Genomic DNA, 22004 nt, shown 5'->3' on the forward strand with positions numbered 1-22004 from the left:
AAATAGACTGGACCAGAAAAGAAATACCTCCCGACACATAATAATCAGAACAACAAATGCTCTAAATAAAGATAGAATACTAATAGCAGTAAGAGAAAAAGGCCAAGTAACATATAAAGGCAAGCCTATCAGAATTACACCAGATTTTTCACCAGAGATTATGAAAGCCAGAAGATCCTGGACAGATGTTATACAGACACTAAAAGAACACAAATTCCAGCCCAGGCTACTATACCCAGCCAAACTCTCAATTAACATAGATGGAGAAACCAAAGTATTCCACGACAAAACCAAATTCACACATTATCTCTCCACGAATCCAGCCCTTCAAAGGATAATAACAGAAAAAAACCAATACAAGGACAGGAACCACGCCCTAGAAACAACAAGAAGGTAATCCCTCAACAAACCTAAAAGAAGACAGCCACAAGAACAGAATGCCAACTTTAACAACAAAAATAACAGGAAACAACAATTACTTTTCCTTAATATCTCTTAATATCAATGGACTCAACTCCCCGATAAAAAGACATAGACTAACAAACTGGCTACACAAACAAGACCCAACATTTTGCTGCTTACAGGAAACTCATCTCAGAGAAAAAGATAGACACTACCTCAGAATGAAAGGCTGGAAAACAATTTTCCAAGCAAATTGTATGAAGAAACAAGCTGGAGTAGCCATTCTAATATCTGATAAGATTGACTTCCAACCCAAAGTCATTAAAAAAGACAGGGAGGGACACTTCATACTCATCAAAGGTAAAATCCTCCAAGAGGAACTATCAATCCTGAATATCTATGCTCCAAATACAAAGGCAGCCACATTCATTAAAGAAACTTTAGTAAATCTCAAAGCACACATTGCACCTCATACAATAATAGTGGGAGACTTCAACACACCACTTTCACCAATGGACAGATCATGGAAACAGAAACTAAACAGGGACACAGAGAAACTAAGAGAAATTATGAATCAAATGGATCTGGCAGATATCTACAGAACATTCTATCCTAAAACAAAGGATATACCTTCTTCTCAACACCTCATGGTACCTTCTCCAAAATTGACCACATAATTGGTCACAAAACAGGCCTCAACAGATACAAAAATATTGAAATTGTCCCATGCATCCTATCAGATCACCATGGACTAAGGCTGATCTTCAATAACAAAATAAATAATAGAAAGCCAACCTTCAAGTGGAAACTGAACAACACTCTTCTCAGTGATACCTTGGTCAAGGAAGGAATAAAGAAAGAAATTAAGGACTTTTTAGAGTTCAATGAAAATGAAGCCACAACATACCCAAACTTATGGGACGCAATGAAAGCATTTCTAAGAGGAAAACTCATAGCTCTGAGTGCCTCCAAAAGGAAACTAGAGAGAGCACACATTAGCAGCTTGACAACATACCTAAAAGCACTAGAACAAAAGGAAGCAAATTCACCCAAGAGGAGTGGACAGCAGGAAATAATCAAACTCAGGGGTGAAATCAACCAAGTGGAAACAAGAAAAACTATTCAAAGAATCAACCAATCAAGGAGCTGGTTCTTTGAGAAATACAACAAGATAGATAAACCCTTAGCCAGACTCACTAGAGGGCACAGGGAAAGCATCCTAATTAACAAAATCAGAAATGAAAAAGGAGACATAACAACAGATCCTGAAGACATCCAAAACACCATCAGATCCTTCTACCAAAGGCTATACTCAACAAAACTGGAGAACCTGGATGAAATGGAGAAGTTCCTAGACAGATACCAGGTACCAAAGTTGAATCAAGATCAGGTTAATGATCTAAACAGCCCTATATCCCCCAAAGAAATAGAAGCAGTCATTAATAGTCTCCCAACTAAAAAAAGCCCAGGACCAGATGGGTTTAGTGCAGAGTTCTATCAGACCTTCAAAGAAGATCTAATCCCAGTTCTTCACACTATTCCACAAAATAGAAACAGAAGGTACTCTACCCAACTCCTTCTATGAAGCCACAATTACTCTGATACCTAAACCACAAAAAGACCCAACAAAGATAGAAAACTTCAGACCAATATCCCTTATGAATATTGATGCAAAAATCCTCAATAAAGTTCTTGCTAACCGAATCCAAGAACACATCAAAAAATTCATCCATCCTGACCAAGTAGGTTTCATCCCAGGGATGCAGGGATGGTTCAATATACGGAAATCCATCAACGTAATCCAGTATATAAACAAACTCAAAGACAAAAACCACATGGTCATCTAGTTAGATGCGGAAAAAGCATTTGACAAGATCCAACACCCATTCATGATAAAAGTCTTGGAAAGATCAGGAATTCAAGGCCCATACCTAACATGATAAAAGCAATCTACAGCAAACCAGTAGCCAACATCAAAGTAAATGGTGAGAAGCTTGAAGCAATCCCTCTAAAATCAGGGACTAGACAAGGCTGTCCACTTTCTCCATACCTATTCAACATTGTACTTGAAGTCCTAGCCAGAGCAATTCGACAACAAAAGGAGATCAAAGGGATACAAATTGGAAAAGATGAAGTCAAAATATCACTCTTTGCAGATGATATGATAGTATATATAAGTGACCCTAAAAATTCCACCAGAGAACTCCTAAGCCTGATAAACAGCTTCGGTGAAGTAGCTGGATATAAAATTAACTCAAACAAATCAATGACCTTTCTCTACACAAAAAATAAACACGCTGAGAAAGAAATTAGGGAAACAACACCCTTCTCAATAGTCACAAATAATATTAAATATCTTGGCGTGACTCTAACTAAGGAAGTGAAAGATCTGTATAATAAAAACTTCAAGTCTCTGAAGAAAGAAATTATAGAAGATCTCAGAAGATGGAAAGATCTCCCATGCTCATGGATTGGCAGGATCAACATTGTAAAAATGGCTATCTTGCCAAAAGCAATCTATAGATTCAATGCAATCCCCATCAAAATTCCAAATCAATTCTTCAACGAATTAGAAAGTGCAATCTGCAAATTTATCTGGAATAACAAAAAACCTAGGATAGCAAAAACTCTTCTCAAGGATAAAAGAACCTCTGGTGGAATCACCATGCCGGACCTAAAGCTCTACTACAGAGCAATTGTGATAAAAACTGCATGGTACTGGTATAGTGACAGACAAATAGACCAATGGAATAGAATTGAAGACCCAGAAATGAACCCACACACCTACGGTCACTTGATCTTCGACAAGGGAGCTAAAAACATCCAGTGGAAGAAAGACAGCATTTTCAACAAATGGTGCTGGCACAACTGGTTGTTAACATGTAGAAGAATGCGAATCGATCCATTCCTATCTCCTTGTACTAAGGTCAAGTCTAAGTGGATCAAGGAACTTCACATAAAACCAGAGACACTGAAACTTATAGAGGAGAAAGTGGGGAAAAGCCTTGAAGATATGGGCACAGGGGAAAAATTCCTGAATAGAACAGTAATGGCTTGTGCTGTAAGATCGAGAATTGACAAGTGGGACCTCATGAAACTACAAAGCTTCTGCAAGGCTAAAGACACCATCAATAAGACAAAAAAACCACCAACAGATTGGGAAAGGATCTTCACCTATCCTAAATCAGATAAGGGACTAATATCCAATATATATAAAGAACTCAAGAAGGTGGACTCCAGAAAGTCAAATAACCCCATTAAAAAATGGGGCTCAGAACTGAACAAAGAATTCTCACCTGAGGAATACCGAATGGCAGAGAAGCACCTGAAAAAATGTTCAACATCCTTAATCATCAGGGAAATGCAAATCAAAACAACCCTGAGATTCCACCTCACACCAGTCAGAATGGCTAAGATCAAAAATTCAGGTGACAGCAGATGCTGGCGAGGATGTGGAGAAAGAGGAACACTCCTCCATTGTTGGTGGGATTGCAAGCTTGTACAACCACTCTGGAAATCAGTCTGTTGGTTCCTCAGAAAATTGGACATAGTACTACCGGAGGATCCAGCAATACCTCTCCTGGGCATATATCCAGAAGATGTCCCAACCGGTAAAAAGGACACATGCTCCACTATGTTCATAGCAGCCCTATTTATAATAGCCAGAAGCTGGAAAGAACCCAGATGTCCCTCAACAGAGGAATGGATACAGAAATTATGGTACATTTACACAATGGAGTACTACTCAGCTATTAAAAAGAATGAATTTATGAAATTCCTAGCCAAATGGATGGACCTGGAGGGCATCATCTTGAGTGAAGTAACACAATCACAAAAGAACTCACACAATATGCACTCACTGATAAGTGGATATTAGCCCAGATACTTAGAATACCCAAGATATAAGATACAATTTGTGAAACTCATGAAACTCAATAAGAACGAAGACCAAAGTGTGGACACTGTGAACCTTCTTAGAATTGGGAACAAAACACCCAGGGAAGGAGTTACAGAGACAAAGTTCGTAGCTGTGATGAAAGGATGGACCATTTAGAGACTGCCGTATCCAGGGATCCATCCCATAATCAGCTTCTAAATGCTGACACAATTGCATACACTAGCAAGATTTTGCTGAAAGGACCCAAATATAGCTGTCTCTTGTGAGAAGATGCCGGAGCCTAGCAAACAGAGGAGTGGATGTTCACAGTCAGCTATTGGATGTATCACAGGGCTCCCAATGGAGAAGCTAGAGAAAGTACCCAAGGAGCTAAAGGGATCTGCAACCCTATTGTTGGAACAACATGATGTACTAACCAGAACCCCGGAGCTCTTGTCTCTAGCTGCATATGTATCGAAAGATGACCTAGTCGGCCATCAATGGAAAGAGAGGCCCATTGGACTTGCAAACTTTATATGCCCCAATATAGGGGAATGCCGGGGCCAAAAGAATGGGAATGGGTGGGTAGGGAAGTGGGAGGCGCTATGGGGGACTTTTGGGATAGCATTGGAAATGTAATTGAGGAAAATATGTAATAAAAATATTAAAAAAAAAAGATAAGATAAAATGAAACACCTTTAAGGGTTTCTTGTTCAGCAATAAATTTGTTCAAAGTCAGTAATAGTTCTCATCCTTAGAGCCATCTTTGTAGAAATCTTAGCACCATTAAAAAATGTGTTAGAATAAGAAATAAGAAGAGTGAAATTTTCAAAAAGTTTCAAGTAAACCAACTTTGGCAACCATGAGGATAGAAAAAGGAAGCTGAAGTTTGGAAACATTGGTGTAAATTGTTAGAATACGCACTACTATTAATAGTTTGTTTCTCAATGAATCTAGAACTTCCAATTCCATCTGATCACCAAGATCACTTCTGAGAGAACCTCCTTGATTGTAATTCAGCCAGTATTTATTAGTCCTTTGTGGTAATCTGGACTACCTCTGTTTTAGGTGTGGCCAAGTGTCACAAATGTACAGCACATCTTTTCTGATGCCTTGGATGAATATTAAAGAAACTGTAATAGTCAGATGAGTTATATAGCACTCCGTGTTTCTGAAATTTAAACACACACACACATACACACTTCTTTATTTAGAATGGAAAATGTTAAGATACTGCTACAAATACTAGGTCACCTAATCCAAATAATTCTTAAAGATTTATAATCAATATAGAATTTTATTGTACCCTGAGTTGATGTGTATGTATAAAAGTGCTTTTTCCCAACTTAGAAAGTTGTTACAGTGACCCTGACACCTAACTTTCAATGACTATAGGAAGAGAAAAAGAAAATGTTTTGACAAGGGTAGATTGTTATAGAATTACTAGATTTTAAGAAAACAATATATACTTAATAGCAAAAACATTTAAAATATTATTTATTTTCATTTTATGTGGATGAGTGTCTGTATGTGTCTTAGTCAGGTTTTGTATTCCTGAACAAAACATCATGACCAAGAAGCAAGTTGGGGAGGAAAGGGTTTATTCAGCTTATACTTCAATATTGCTGTTCATCATCAAAGAAAATCAGGACAGGAGCTCACACAGGGCAGGAACCTGGAGGTGGGAGCTGATGCAGAGGCTGTGGAAGAATACTGCTTGCTTCCCCTGGTTTGCTCAGCTTGCTTTTTTATAGAACCCAGGACTTATGGCAGCTCAGGGATGGCACCATCCACAATGAGCCCTCCCACCCTTGATCACTTATTGAGAAAATGCCTTACAGCTGGATCTCATGGAGGCCTTTCCTCAAGGGAGGCTTCCTTGTCTGAGATAACTTCAGCTTGTGTCAAGTTGACACACAGAACCAACCAGGGCACTACGTATGTGTACACACACACACACACACACACACAAGTCAGAAGGGGATGATGTTTGGATCCCCTGCATCTAGAACTCTGGATGGCTATGAGCTACCATATGGGTTATGGAAACTTAATCTGAGTCTGCTGCCTAATCGTAGTAGCCAAATATTTAAGTCTCTGTACTCAACTACTCTGTACTCAATATTTTTATGTTGTAACATAAAAATGAACTTCAAATATTGTGGTTTTGGCTTTAAATAAAAAAGACAAGGCTTAAATATCTTGTATGATGTACTTGTATTACTATCCAATAAATATTTTCAGATAACTTTGAACTTGACATTTTTGTTTATAGATCGTAAGATGTGCCCAAGCACTTATGGAAGCAATCCCAAGTGCTGATGAATTTGTGTGTACACAATTGTGGCTTAGATTTGATCTTTGAGATTTAAAAATCTCAAGTCAATGATTGTTATATTCTTTTATTATCATAAATACTGATTGGAAAATGTATGTACTATTAAAGTGAGATCAAGAAATAGAATAAACTGTTTGCTTTAAAACTACATCTCAGAACATCAGGCCCAGGTTCCCTCCAGTTTTAGAATTTTATTGGCCACAAGTGGCACTGAGCATCGTACATCCTCACTCAGCAGCGAGCAATGAGAAATTTATGCTCAAAGTCATGGAGCACAAATAAGAAAGATAGCAGTTGTTGCCCTCTGCCATGTGTCAATGGGCCTTTCTGGACCACTATGGTGATATCTTTCCTCCTTACATAATTTTACAATATACTGGTAGATATAGATCCTGTTATCTGCCTTGAATGGGTTGTCTATCTTTTTTTCTGTAACTGTATACAGTTGTGACAAGCTGCTTAATAATCTTAAGCTTACTGCTGCCAGGATAAATATAGCTATGAGAAATGATGGCCGTACTATGTCTGTGATAATAAAATGGCATCTTAATGTGCCTCACTAATTCTGAACAATGCTAATGTTGGCTTGGATTTCTGCCTCCCATCGGCTCTCCTGTGGATGCCCTAAGAAGACTACAGCAGAGCCGGACGTGGTGGCGCATGCCTTTAATCCCAGCACTCGAGAGGCAGAGGCAGGCGGATTTCTGAGTTCGAGGCCAGCCTGGTCTACAAAGTGAGTGCCAGGACAGCCAGGGCTACACAGAGAAACCCTGTCTCGAAAAACCAAAAAAAAAAAAGACTACAGCTTTCTGTTGAATGACAGCAGAGGGGATGCCATTAGTTGTACTAAATTAGAATATGACAAAAGGCCTTACTAAACCTTTTTCATAATGTTACATTAAACCAGACACAGTAAAAGTACATCAAGCAAACAATATCCTATTTTCAAAGGAAATGCTGTGAAATAGAATGCTTATAAACTTCAAATGACCCTGGGCCAGTAGTGAACAACTTCCAACCCAGGGTCCTGCTCTCCACTCAGGTCTGTGATCTCTTTGTATGTAATATTAGGGGGAAGCTGGCTGGGGAGATGTTTCAGGGGGTAAAGTGTTTACCCAACAAGCATGAGACCTGAGTTTGCAACCCCACACCCTTGTAAAAACCTTGACATGGTGGCTTCTATCTGAACACAAGCCCTGAATGCATGGTGTGTGGGGATTGCTGGTGGCCCTCAGGAAGTTACTGACCATCTACTCTAGATGATCAGATACCCCTCCCCCCCCAGAAATTACTGGCCAATTAGTCTAGCTAGTCGGAAATATCTGGATTCAAGGATAGACCTCATTTCAAAACTGTAGTGGGAAATAGAAGAAAAAGATATCCACAATTGAGTTATGACTCTCTGTACCTGTGCACACACAATTTGGATATGAAATCAATGAGTACAATTTTTTTATTTCCTTACATTTCATAAAATCTTCAAAATCAGTCTTTGTTGCTAATGACTGTATTCAAGAAAATAAAAAGTTGTCTGGGAGTTGGTGCTCTATCCTGTAATTGTAGTACAAATATCAGAAAGCAGAGGTAAGATCACACTGATTTCGACCAGCCCCTGTCTCAAACATATAATTTTTAAAAACGTAAAAAGGAGAGAATAGCAGAAAGGTATGAAATATAACATCCATGTTTTTCTGCAGTGTGGCTTCTTTTCAGGTATCTGTGCATATATATTTAAACAGTGGCACGCACATTACCTATAAAATAGATTGCCTTTCAAATAGGGAAAGCAAAATCTTCCCTTGATTTTTTTTTATCACAATTTAGATTTTATTTTGATCCTATGCCCCAGGTCTCTCTCTCTCTCTCTCTCTCTCTCTCTCTCTCTCTCTCTCTCACACACACACACACACACACACATGCACACTGGCAAGATCTACTATTTATATTCTGTTTAAGTCTACTGTGTATTGGTGTGTGGGAAACTAAGAGTTCATTCGGTGAATACAGCTACCCTTGCTGAGACGGCCATAGTCTTGACCTTTGATTAGATCTGAGCTAATCATATTTGTGATTGATCAAATCATAATAGTCTCACAGATGGATCAAAGAATTGAAAATATTTGAATATTTGTTTTGAACCTTTACTGGATTAAAAAAAGAAAAGATTATTCTGTTTGCCTTATTTTTATCTTATCAGATTCCATTCACCAGGTAAGTAACTAAAACAAATTTTTAAATACAAGTTTGGTAATATAAGAGATCAAAAAAGAAAAGAGTGTTTAAATCATAGTATTTTAAGGAATGTTTCACATGTTTAAAAATTACTTTATTAATAATACCTAACAAAGAATCCTGTTAATATTCATTATTTCAATAAAATTATTTATAAAATGATAACAAAATATAAAAGTCAGGAAGCCCATGCTGAGGCTTTGTGGGTTCCTTTCTCTCTGTGTGCTGTAAGGAATCAAATACAGAGCCTCATGCACACAAACCAAGCAAGCTCTTTATTTCCTAGCTGTTTTATACCAGCACTTTTATTGTTCTCAATAAAAATAATTTTCAAGTTAATTTATTCTCACTCTTGTGACTATCTAATTCCAGCCTGATTGACAGCTGGTAAACTTTGGCAGCTAAACTATGTGGCATCTAACAGCCAGAGCATGGCAAGATCTCTTAAGTTTGCACTTAACTGTGGTTACTATGTTCTATCAGCTCATCCAGAGAGCTGCATTGTTGGGATGTTTTAATTGGGTTTATGGATTGACTAATTTTCCCAGATAGTTGAAAGCATAGCTGAGGTGCTCCCTAGCTTACAGGAAGTCCTTAAGCAGACATACACCTTTAGGCATATGGCTTACCATCTGAAACACAAGAGGTCCTTTGGCTATAAAAAAGAAAAAAGACACTAAAGCCTCCATGGTGGCACCAGGTTCTAAACACTTTGGTCAACTAAATAAACCGAAAATATGCACAATGAGTAATATGACTTGTTTGCTGTAAAGAACAAACCTCCATGTAATGTATAAAATTCACTAAGGTATTTTGAAAACCTTCAAGTTCCATAGTGCACCATTTCCCTGATGCCTCATCATATAAAAATTATATTGAGTCTTATTAAGTTTTAATGAGCCTATATTTGTGGGAAGATGTGTTTCTAGATACATTGGGGTTTAAATGTCTGAGTCCACATGATTGAGCATCCCATGCAGCTATGAAGTAAAATCATCAGCAATTGCAATACATTGTTTGTAAGCAGTTTAATTTTATCCTAAATTAGACCTATTCCATACTACCTTGGTTAGTTTGCTTTCTGTTGCTGGGATAAAACTAACCAAACCCAACTTTGATGAGAAGGAGTTATGCGGTTTATAATTCCATGTCATAGTACATTCAGGGATATCAGGGCAGTAATTCAAGTAGGAACTGAAGTAGAGACCATGGCTTGCCCCCCAACCCTCTGACTAGGGCTTAGATTCAGCCAATTGTGTTACAATATCCAAGAACACTTATGCAGGGATAACACAGTCCATAGTGGAATGGGCCCTCTTCCACTAGTTATTAATTAAGAAAATACTACAGTACATGCCCACAGGCTAATCTTAGGGAGACAATTACCCAACTGAGGCTTCCTCTTTCCAGGTATGTCAAGTTGATAATCCAGATCAGCCATCCCACTTGCCAAACACATAACCATCAAGAATAAACGTTACTTAAAAATAAGTTGGGTGGAGATTGCTAGAAAAAGCTCAGAGATTAAGAACACTTGTGTTCTTTCAAAGGACCCCAGTTGGATTCCCAGTACCCACATGCTGGCTCACAACTGTCCTTAATTCTACTTCTAGGATATCTAGTGCCATGTTTTTAACCTTCTCAGTCACTTGGTACACAAACATACATGCAGGCAAAACACCCATATAAATACAATAAAAATTATATAATTAAAGAATTAAAGAACTGAGTCGAGTTCTTATTAGATTTAATACATAACATTTATAGAATGATTTGTAGAAGACATCAGACGGTGGCTTTTTTTTTTTTTAAAAAATTCAGCATTTTATCAAACTGACAATTTTCCAAATACATTCTGAGAGTTGATGTGGTTAGCTATTGGTCCTCATAGCCACAGACCCTTCAGGTATACAGTGGTGTTCTGATGGAAAACTGAACATGTGATAAATATATCAGACTGTGTCTCAGCTCTCAAGCAGTTGTTGAATCCCTATAAGAAAACAAAGTATCAAAAGGTGCTCAACAAAAATGGAGCCTGAACGACATACACATATCCACACAAACTGAAAAACTTCATAAGCACAATCTATGGTGATGTAAGAATCAAAGAAGAGGTGAACTGACAGGCTGTGCCATTCATGTGTTCTCTTAGACTGAATGAATAACCCATTTTTTTTTTCATTTTCTTTTTCTTTTCATAGGCGCCCTCGTGAACCACCCTTGATAAAAGGTTGGCTTCCTTATCTTGGCATGGCCCTGAAATTCTTTAAGGATCCGTTAACTTTCTTGAAAACTCTTCAAAGGCAACATGGTGACACTTTCACTGTCTTCCTTGTGGGTAAGAAGCTCTGCTCTGAGTACTTGGCATGTGTCAGAATCTCTTGCTTGCTCTTTGATGTCTTCACATTTGTTCATAGGCAGAATGTAGAGCATTCATCTAGCACTGCAGAGCAAAAGCAAAGAATGGCAAATGTGAGCACAGAGATGACCATATACAAAACCTGCTTACAGAATCCTCTGACCCCTCCTCTTAGTCCCGTGTTGATCTCTCCTGTCTTCATAAAATATCCAGTTGCTTTCAACTCTCTTGAATGTGGCCCTTCAGGTTTCTCCATTGACTCTGAGTGTCCTTCACAGACCTTATGAATGCATGTCTCTCTATATCAGTACATCTTTCACAACAGCTTCTCTGTTCTATTCCTAGAGAATTAGACAGTCTTCTGCCAGTAATCACTGTCCTGTGGATCAGCAGCAACCTTCTGTACATTTTGGCTACCATGTAAATGTAGCATTTGAGTAATAAAAGGACAGGGTTCCAACTTGACTCATCCACATGGTTTGTTTTAATTCACCCTTGAACAGGCAGCATTAGTTTTATTACAACTTATTCATTCCCCTGATGGCTGATATATCTTTTCCCATGATAATTGCATGAACTGTAATTTCAGAAAAAAAAATGAAAAGAAAAACAATCACGCATCTTAGAAAGAAGTGTAACATGTAATATGATTTTCCCAAGACCTCCATACAGTTCATTCCTATCTCCACTCTCATCCTGCCTTGTGCTTACGATCTAATTAATATATCTCACTGATGGAACATTCCTCCACACAGAACATGCCTTTGTGCCTTTGACCTTCCTTTTGCCTTTCTTTATGTTTTCACGTCTTCCTTCTTCCTGAGGTCCTTTCCTGGACATACTATTCAACCTTTGGAACCCCTTCATTGGGGCTTAGTTATCCACAGTACCTCTGCTCAGTGTAATTCATACCTAAATGGTTTACTCCTGTCCATCTCCTTCCTTTTTCTGTTAGTGACACTCTAGAACTCAGCACAAACTGAATCATAATAAATGTTTGATGGGGGAAATCCCTAACACAGAGTTGATAAATACTATTAGGTAGACAAAGGATATGCCTAGCATTTTTTTTCTACTTGTGCTTAGGATTAAACTAAAGCTGCAAAGAGTGTTTATTTTTTTAAAATTAACATTACTGCTGGAACTAGATGTCCCAGGGCTGAGTGGTACCCAAGGGGGCTTCTCTTTCTCTATGAAGAAGGGGAGGAACTAATGGGGGAAGAGGTTTTCAGGGCCAGACTGGGAAGAGAGGAAGGAGGAGGGCTGCAATTGGGATATATTGTGAACAAAAAATAAATTATGGAAGAAAGAAAAATTAATAATTAATGGGATCTTAAAAGCTGAAAAAAACTTTTAAAATATAATTTCAAATTTCCAGTGAGCAGTACAAAAATTGTTAGAACCTGTAGCTTTTTCTTTTTAAGATCTTATAGAAAAGTTGCCTAAAATGATTCCACAGAAACTTGTAGATTCTCTAGAAAAGATTCACTTTTCTAAAGCAAAAACACTGTGTCTGTATGTGTGTGTTTTCTTGGCACTTGGGAAACTTTAGCAAGAGAGTCTTGAGTTTGAGGCCAGCCAGTAAAATCTTGTAAACAAATAACAAAACAAAACCAACCAAACCAAGAAACCATCAATAACAACACTTTATTTTCTAAAAGTGGAGGGAAAGAGGGTTGGGAAAATAAGTCAGTTTGTAAAGTGTTTGCTGCATGATGCGATATACTTATCACCCCAACATATGGGAAGAAGAGACAGAGAAATGGATCTATGGTGCTCCTTGTCCAGTTAGCTAATCTCAGTCAGCCAGTTCCCATCCTGGTGAAACCCTTTCTCAAATAACATGGTGGGAAGCATGTGAGCAACAACAGCTGAGGTTAACCTCTATTCTTTACAAGCACACAGCATATATGTGTACACATAAACACATGCCTTATATAAATCAACCAAACAAAAGCAATCAATCCATGCTCACAGATTACAGTAATCCTAAATTCTAAGAAACCTAATACTGACTTAAATACTGATTGCCTAAATACTTTAGTCATAATTATGTTTTTAATTAGGCAGTAAACAGCCACCAGTGAATAGGTTGTGATGGCCCCTTTTTATGTGTTACACTATTTTGAATACATCCCTGTTGAGAATCTCTATGAATGTACAATTTTGATGCTCAGTTTGTGATATAACTTATTTAAAAAATGAGGGGCAAAGTTGTCCACCCTTGTCCTTGTCATGTGACATTAGTGAGTGTATAGCTTTTGCAGGGCAAGAAAATGATTGTCATTCCCAAAACTCTCAAGGGACACAATTGTCACCTTAATAAAGAAATGAAAAGGTATAGCTTTCTATGAGAAACCATGTAAATTCGTGACCTGCCACAGAAAATAGTTCTCTAATTGGTTTTGTGTGTTAGTGCAATGGAATCTTTCTCCCTAAATGTCATCCTAGAGAAGCTCCACTGTACATCATTGTCAACTGCTAGAGAAATCTTCCTAATAAAGGAAGTAAGTATTACAATGGTGATCTTTCTCAGCAAATAAGTCAGCTGCCCAACTAATGCTTATAGGTCAACATTCAACCCAAAATCTGCTGAAGAACGACCTTACTAAAATCTTACAATTTTAGAAAATTTATTGAAAATCTCTCTGTTTCTCTCTTCTTTCATATATATATGAATATACATATTTGACTTATTAAACAACTGACTTGAGTTCCTAGGCTGTATCTACTTAGTGCCAACATTAAGAAGAAAACAAAAGTGAGTTAAGCTCACTTTTTATCTAAAAGTCAGACTTCCTGTGTATAAGACTTCAAGCACATTTATCAAATTATTTTAAATTTTGTGGCATTGGCTTCCTAAGGAAAAGATATCAGAAAAGATGGGTTATCTAAGGATGCTGAACTTAGTACTCCCAGTCTGCTCCAGAAGAGGGAAGAAAAATAAAATAGTTGGCCAGAAAGATATTAAACTTGTTGGTCTTATTTCAATATTAATGGGCAGAAACTTATTTTATACTGTATCTTTTCAGACATGGGACTCCTTCTAACATTTATATTTTAGACAAATGCAAACTTTGCAATTCTTAAAATCAATATTTTATATCCATTTCTGACAGCATTCTCCTCTCTTTTGAAAACACTGCAAAGGATATTGTTTGTACATTAAGATCTCTGTGAACTAGGCTGCATTCCTGTTGATACTTGGTATTCATTTGCATAAAATCACAATAAGAAAAAGTAAATTTCTCTCTGAGAATTCATAGCCTTCAAGATAACTTTTCAAAAAAAATTCCCTTTGTTCAGAAATTTAAATTCATTTTCTAAATGTATATGTATTTTTTTAACTGTCTGATTACAGAACACAAAGAAACTCTGGTTTTACATCTCACATTAGCAGATGGTGGACAGATGGTTTAAATTAATATTAATTTTGGAAAACTTAGCTTAAATTGTTTATACTGAAGATTAAAAGTTGGAAAGCCAGCTAAATCTCCAGGGTTATTGGTACTTCCAAACCAATTTGAAAAGTAAAATCTAGAAAACATAACTAGTTCTAAAGTGATCCACATCTCCTTCAGAAAGATTGAAGGCAGAAGGCAGGAATGATGCATCTTGTTAGGGAAGAAATAACACTGGAACAAGGAAGAAAGGTGCAGATCCTAGAATGAGAAGTCACTTTCAACTTCTCAGTGATGGTCCTTTCAAAGACCTTAGCAGGCTTGGTGGATGCTCAGTTGGTACTGTGCCAGATACACAAGCACAAGGACCTGATTTCAGATCCTCTGTACCACTATCAAAGGCAAGTGTGGAAAGTGTGTCTGTAAGTATATAGACACAAGTCGATTTCCTGGAGCTCATTGGCCAGCCAGCAAGGCTGAATTGATGAGCCTAAGATCCATTGAGAGACCTTGTCTCCAAAAATAATATGTTGAGTCACTGAAGAAGACAGCTGGTGTTTATTTCTGTCTTCCCTGTGCACATGTAGTTGCAAATGTACATGCACACACCACACAAATCTATCTATAACACACACGCACACATGCACATGCACGCATGCATGCATACACATACACAAACAGAGGCAAAGAAAAAATCGCCTGGAAGCTCACTGATCAATCAGCCTGCCCTTCAAACAAAAGCAACAAGGTAAAAGGTGAGGACCAACTTCCACTGGCACAATGTGGTACATGCGTACCCAAAGGGCATATCTACCAACACACCCAACCAACCAACCAATCAATGTTTACAAGATGTTATATTTGTTTGCTGATTTGAACCAGTTATTTCACATTTATGTTTTTGTTAAAAAATCTAATATTTTCTTCTGATAATGGGAAGGTAAAGAGAGAGAGAACAAGGAAAGAAAGAGATGGAAAAGAGAGAAAGAGAAATAAGAAAATGTGCCTATTTCTAATGACTTACACAGAGCAGAACTCTGGATGTATCCAATCTTTGTTTTCAAAGGCCATGTTGTAGCTGATAGTTCCTGAGATGAATACTTTTTAAAATTTTTTTCTTTAGAATTAGATGAATGTAAAAACAAGTTGGTAGAAAAAATTCAAAATATTTTCCAAAGACTGTGATTTACAAGTTAAACCTTGTATATAGGCTTTGAATTTTAGATCCTTACTTAAAATAACATTATTATTATTTAACAAAACCCAATCATTTGGGAAGAAGAATGAATGAACCATCACCTGTGAAAATAAACAGATTTACCTAAAATTATCTCTTTGAAAAGTGAGAAAATTGACTACCCCATTGCTGACTATTTGTCTGGCAGATGCTAGCAATTTAAATAAAATTGTAATGGTAAAGGAAGTGATTCAAAATGCCCAATTCCAATGTGGTCCTTTTTGTGTCCCTCCCTGAAGCTAAGCAAAGAATGAATGAAAACAAAACTCTCCCTCATTTGGAGAAGACAGAATCAGTATCCAACCAGAAAGAGTGGCTATTCCAGACCTCCCTCACTTCTACATTATCTTGCAATAATAATAAATGAATCCAGGAAAAGGGGATTGGATGAAACTCACTTGGAGAAAAATTAGTCACGGCAAATATATTCTCATATATACTTAACACTTAGCTGTATTTTAAAAATTTCCCAGATAAAAGCACATTTATCCTGTCTCTAAAATTTGGTAGAAAATTATTCTAAATCTTTGTCTTGTAGTACATTGATTAATTTTTGTAATGCATTTGGAATTCCAGTAATCATAGGGGAAGTTTTCATCCAGGAGAGAGGGAGGGGGAGGTGGAGAGGGAGGTGGAGAGGGAGGTGGAGAGGGAGAGGGAGGTGGAGAGGGAGGTAGAGAGGGAGAGGGAGAGGGAGAGGGAGAGGGAGAGGGAGAGGGAGGAGAACTGAGTACAGGTAGTAATAGCTGAACACAGATACTACAAATTATTGGAATGTATGTGGTGTGTGCTTTTAGGAAGGAAAGACTTAGCTGCCCCATTGCACGGCACTGATGATCTTTCTAATCAGATGAGATGCATCTTAAAGCAGTACTGCAGTGAGAAACCAGAGCTGAGTAAAGCTGAGCTAGCACAAGGAGCCCGTGTCTGGGCTTTGCTTCTCAGCTGTCTCAACTAATGAGTTCAACTAGCAACTCCAAAGTTTTTGCCAGGCTTGAGAGACCAACCATAGTGAACAGTAAAGTTTAGAAATTCAAGAAATGGAAGCTTCCAGAAACTTTTCACATTACCCGTTTTTTTCAAAGGGGACTTAGTGGGCCTTTGAGTAGAATGGAGAGTTTTAAAATAGCTTAATAAAACTATTAACTTCTTAATATCTTCTTCAATTTTTACTTAAAGATTTGGAGACTTTAGGAATGTATTTTGTCTTGCTATCAAGTAAACTATATTCTTTTTCTTTTTTAGGGAAGTATATAACATTTGTTCTGAACCCTTTCCAGTACCAGTATGTAACGAAAAACCCAAAACAATTAAGCTTTGAGAAATTCAGCAGACGATTATCAGCAAAAGCCTTCTCCGTAAAGAAGCTGCTATCTGATGACGACCTCAACGAAGACATTCACAGAGCCTATCTACTTTTACAAGGCAAACCTTTGGATGCTCTTCTGGAAACTATGATCCAAGAAGTAAAAGAAATATTTGAGTCCCAACTGCTAAAAAACACAGATTGGAATACAGAAAGAATATTTGCATTCTGTAGCTCACTGGTATTTGAGATCACATTTGCAACTCTCTATGGAAAAATTCTTGCTGGTAACAAGAAACAAATTATCAGTGAGCTAAGGGATGATTTTTTAAAATTTGATGACATTTTCCCATACTTAGTATCTGACATACCTATTCAGCTTCTAAGAAATGAAGAATCTATGCAGAAGAAAATTATAAAATGCCTCACATCAGAAAAGGTAGCTCAGATGCAAGGACAGTCAGAAATTGTTCAGGAAAGGCAAGATATGCTGAAAAGATACTATAGGCATGACGATTCTGAAATCGGAGGTAAGAAAGTACTGAATGATCACTTCCTAAAATAAGATAATTTACAGGAGACCTTTGAGATAAAAAGATAAAATGACGTCCTTGAAATTTTTTTATGTTCTTTCTAATTGGCTAATGATAAAATGCTTTATTCTGAAACAACCTTCTGTGATAATTGATTTTTTTTTTTGCTGAGGTGGTAAAACAAGATATTTAATGATGATAATGAGAAAGAGTATAACTAAGTGGCATTTACTCCTTTATCTCATCCCACCTTCCCGCACCCCCCTTCCCCTGCTGCAACACGCATTACATTTTAAACTATTCTCATTAAGCAGAAAATTAGACTTCAGAAGCCTATTGGTTCTCATTAGCATGCACTGATCCTTGGCTGGGTCCGTGTCCTAACATCTTTTAATTAGCACACTGCAAATCTAATCAGTGTAATAAACGCTATTAATCTTCCTTTTCACTTATTCTCTCCCAGCACATCATCTTGGCTTTCTCTGGGCCTCTCTAGCAAACACCATTCCAGCTATGTTCTGGGCAGTGTATTATATTCTTCGGCATCCTGAAGCTATGGAAGCCCTGCGTGACGAAATTGACAGTTTCCTGCAGTCAACAGGTCAAAAGAAAGGACCTGGAATTTCTGTCCACTTCACCAGAGAACAATTGGACAGCTTGGTCTGCCTGGGTAATTTATTTTTATCTGTTATGAAGAGAAGAAGGTAGCTCTCTGCAAACTCAGTTTATCACTCATAGCTGTTTACCAAGAGGTGGAGGACACAGCTGCCTAATTGACATAATAACACCCATTTACATCAATTATAAATTATATAGTTTATAGCTGTAGATACTCTCATTGCATGTAAACATTAAGGCCTAGCTAATTAACTATGCAAGGTATGCAAAGGGCTAAACCAAAGCTTTGCAATTATTTGGGGGGGTGGTTGTGTATGCCTATTATGTCAATTGATTCTGAGCATCTGTTGGTCTGCGGATGCCTCCCAAACACTGTTGTTCTGTCTTGACAGAGAATGATTCCATGGCAGAACAGGAAAGTGTTTCAGAGAGGCAATGTGCACACACAAATACTTACTCTTTCTTAAAATGGTTCTTGCATTTCATGCACAGCTCACGGTGTTTTATATAGCTTGGGGCATACAGTTCTTATCATGGTAGTCAAAATACTTTTCATGGTTAGTGGTTTAAACACTCAGAAAGGAGCAAAGCAAAGAAAGAGGAAGGCAGGGAGGAACGAATGGAGGGAGCAGTGTGAGGAAGGGGAGGCAGGTAGAGAAGGGTGTGAGGCAGTCGAGCAAAACAGCTACAAACTGCATCATTTAAAAGTCGATATTCTTACAAAAAAAAAAAAAAAAAAAAAAACTCTCACTGTTCTAGGAAATAAAACAAAACAGTATGGCAGATGTATCTGTGGCCTATCCTAGCTGGCTGGTTTTGCTTCTCCCACAGTTTTCCTTTTGTTTTTACTCATTAGCCTCACACCTGACATGAGCTGTGGGTCTGATACAGGTATCCTTTTCCTTTTCTGGGTTTGCCCAAGCTGCTTCTCACTATTGTGTAGGGAACGTAAAGTTAAAATCTGTACCGATACATGTCAGTTCCCTCTGAAGTCATGAGTCATCCTATGCCATTCTTGACGATATACTCTTAGTTTCTTTGAACAAATGCCTTTTTTTTTTATATGATTTCTATTTCTGGGCTACTTGGCTTAATAAGATTAGTATGTTAGCCTGTGTTGGCCTCAAGTTTTTATACATAAGATACAGTCTCTCTTCTCTCCGCAGATTCTGAGATATCAGGTCCTAACAGTGTGATTACAGTTGACTGTTCCTCAGCACTACAGGACTTCCCCAAGTGTTGCAGAGATGGTTCCCATTGGACAGGCTGAGACATATCACAGGGGCAACAGCATCCAATGTGACTTATACTGTAGTCAACTATGAAACCTGCATCACCTCTCATGTTCCTAAAGAAATTACAAAAGAATTACATGTTCAGAAAAAAATACTCCCTACATTATGAAGATGCCAATATTCTTTGGGGAGGGGCAGAACACTTAAGGACCTAATACACAAAATTTATATAGAATATGAGTAGTTGTCTATACTTAGGATGAGTAGTATTTTTGAGTTGATTTAGTTTCTACGGAATTCTAGGTTTTATTTTCCATATATCCAGGTAATTACCCTTTCATGTTAAGAATGAGAAGATCAAAAATAATGCAAATGAATTCCAAAGACTATGTTTGTAGTCTTCACATAATTATTACTCTTAACAATTTGCTTGAAATTCATCAACTCTCTGTTTATTGCTAGCAAGCAACTGTTTGTTATTGAAATAAAAGGTTGTGTTTAAAGTGCACTGTTAAGAAAGAAATGCTTAGATTTTTGTCTTAGTCCACTTCCTGCACAAAATATCATACCAAGAAGCAAGTTGGAGAGGAAAGGGTTTATTCGGCTTACACTACCATACTGCTGTTCACCACCAAAGGAAGTCAGGACTGGAACTCAAGCAGGTCAGGAAGCAGGATCTGATGCAGAGGCCATGGAGAGATGCTGCTTACTGGATTGCTTTCCTGGCTTGCTCAGCTTGCCTTCTCATAGAAGCCAGGACTACTTGTCCTGGGATGGCACCACTCACAATGAGCCCTTCCACCCTTGATCACTAATTGAGAAAATGCCTTACAGCTGGATTTCATGGAGGCATTTCCTCAAGGGAAGCTCCTTTTTTGTGATAACTCCAGCTTATGTCAAATTGACACACAAAACAAGTCAGTACAGATTTTTGAACCACAAGAAATGTCAAATTCTGAACTTGTAATTTAGGTCTATGCAGGTCAACAGCTAGACTTAGGGACTCTTATCTTGGAGCCCTCACAGCTCTCCCGTGCTTACCCAATGTATAGAAACAACAAATGTTTTATATTTAATTCTACTCTTATACATTACATCCCCTCCCTCCATTCCTCACAGTCCCTCAACCCCTGCAACCTTCCCTTTCCTCCATTTATCTTCATAAAAGAGCTGACCTTACAGGGCATCAGCCAAATGTGGCAGAGTAAGATGCAGTGAAACTACACACAAACCCTCAAATCCAGGCTGCATTAGACAACTTACTAATAAGAAAATAGTTCCACAATCAGGCAAAAGAGTCAGAGACATCCCAATCCTATTGGAATGAGTCCCACAGAAACACCAAGCTACACCACAGACACATACACACACACACACACACACACACACACACACATGCGCGCGCGCGCGTGCGTGCGTGTGTGTGTGTGTGTGTGTGTGTGTGTATATATATATATATATATATATATATATATATATATATATATATATAATAAATTCAGAGAGCCTAACAAAAACCCTCATAGGCTCCATGGTTGTCGCCTTAGTTTCTGTGGGCCCCATGAGGCCTGCTTAGTTGATTCTGTGGGCAGTGTTCTCCTGGCGTCCTCTTTACCTCTACTTCCTATAGTCCTTCTTCTTCATCTTCTGTTGGCTTTCCCGAGCTCTGCCTAATATTCAGCTGTGGATTTCTGTATGTGTTCCATTCAGGTGCTGGAGGAAGCCTCTCTGATGACAATTAAGCTAGGTATCAATCTATGAGTATAGCAGAATATAATTGTGAATCATTTCATTGACTTTTTTTTGTCAGTTGTGTTTGGTTCTACCTTAGGTCACTGAGCCATCCAGCTTCCAAATCCTGGCCAATCATGCAGGATTGGGCATGGGCTCCCTCAAAGTAAGCCAGTCATTGGTTAGCCCCTTTCACAAGCTCTGAGCTACCATTGGCCCAGTACATCTTTCAGGCAGGAGAAGTCAATGGTTTTTGTGGCTGGGTTGGTATCCCAGTTCAAACACTGAAAGCCTTGTCTGATTATAGATGGCTGGTTCAGGCTCCATATCAACAGTTATTAGGAATCCTCACTGGAGTCATCCTCATAATTTCCAGCAAGTTTCCACTGCACTAGGCTTGCATATCACTGCCTAAATGCCCACCTATTATAGTTATCTTTCCTCATACTGTCTCCCTTCTTCCCTACCTGATCCCTCCTGTTCCCATTCCCATCTGCCCCAGTCCACCCACTTTTCCCTTCAGGGAAAGATTTATGCTGTGCCCTCCATTTCTTACCATTATGAATAAAACCATTGTGAACATAGTAGAGCAAGCATCCTGGGGTTAGAATGGGGCATTTATTAGATATATGCCCAAGACTAGTATAGTAGTATAGAATTGATCTTGAGAGAGATCAATTCTCAATTTTTTTTTGAGAAAACACAATATGGATTTCCATAGTTGCTGTACAAGTT

At 38.0% G+C, this 22004-nt stretch overlaps 1 protein-coding gene across 3 annotated transcripts in view; it reads left to right on the forward strand.

The window, feature by feature from the left end:
* The window catches only part of Cyp7b1 (cytochrome P450 family 7 subfamily B member 1), a 181542-nt gene that overhangs the window by 139826 nt on the left and 19712 nt on the right, over positions 1–22004 (forward strand). For all 3 annotated transcript variants that reach the window (XM_085836012.1, XM_021159008.3, XM_029475067.2), the window contains exons 2-4: positions 11051–11187; positions 17092–17682; positions 18149–18355. In XM_085836012.1, coding sequence (XP_085692138.1) covers positions 11051–11187; positions 17092–17682; positions 18149–18355 — 935 coding nt within the window. The remainder of the gene's footprint in view (positions 1–11050; positions 11188–17091; positions 17683–18148; positions 18356–22004) is intronic.

This window comes from Mus caroli, unplaced genomic scaffold (assembly GCF_978045245.1).
Source record: "Mus caroli unplaced genomic scaffold, Mus_caroli_1 scaffold_3, whole genome shotgun sequence".
NCBI classification, from domain to species: Eukaryota; Metazoa; Chordata; class Mammalia; order Rodentia; family Muridae; genus Mus; species Mus caroli.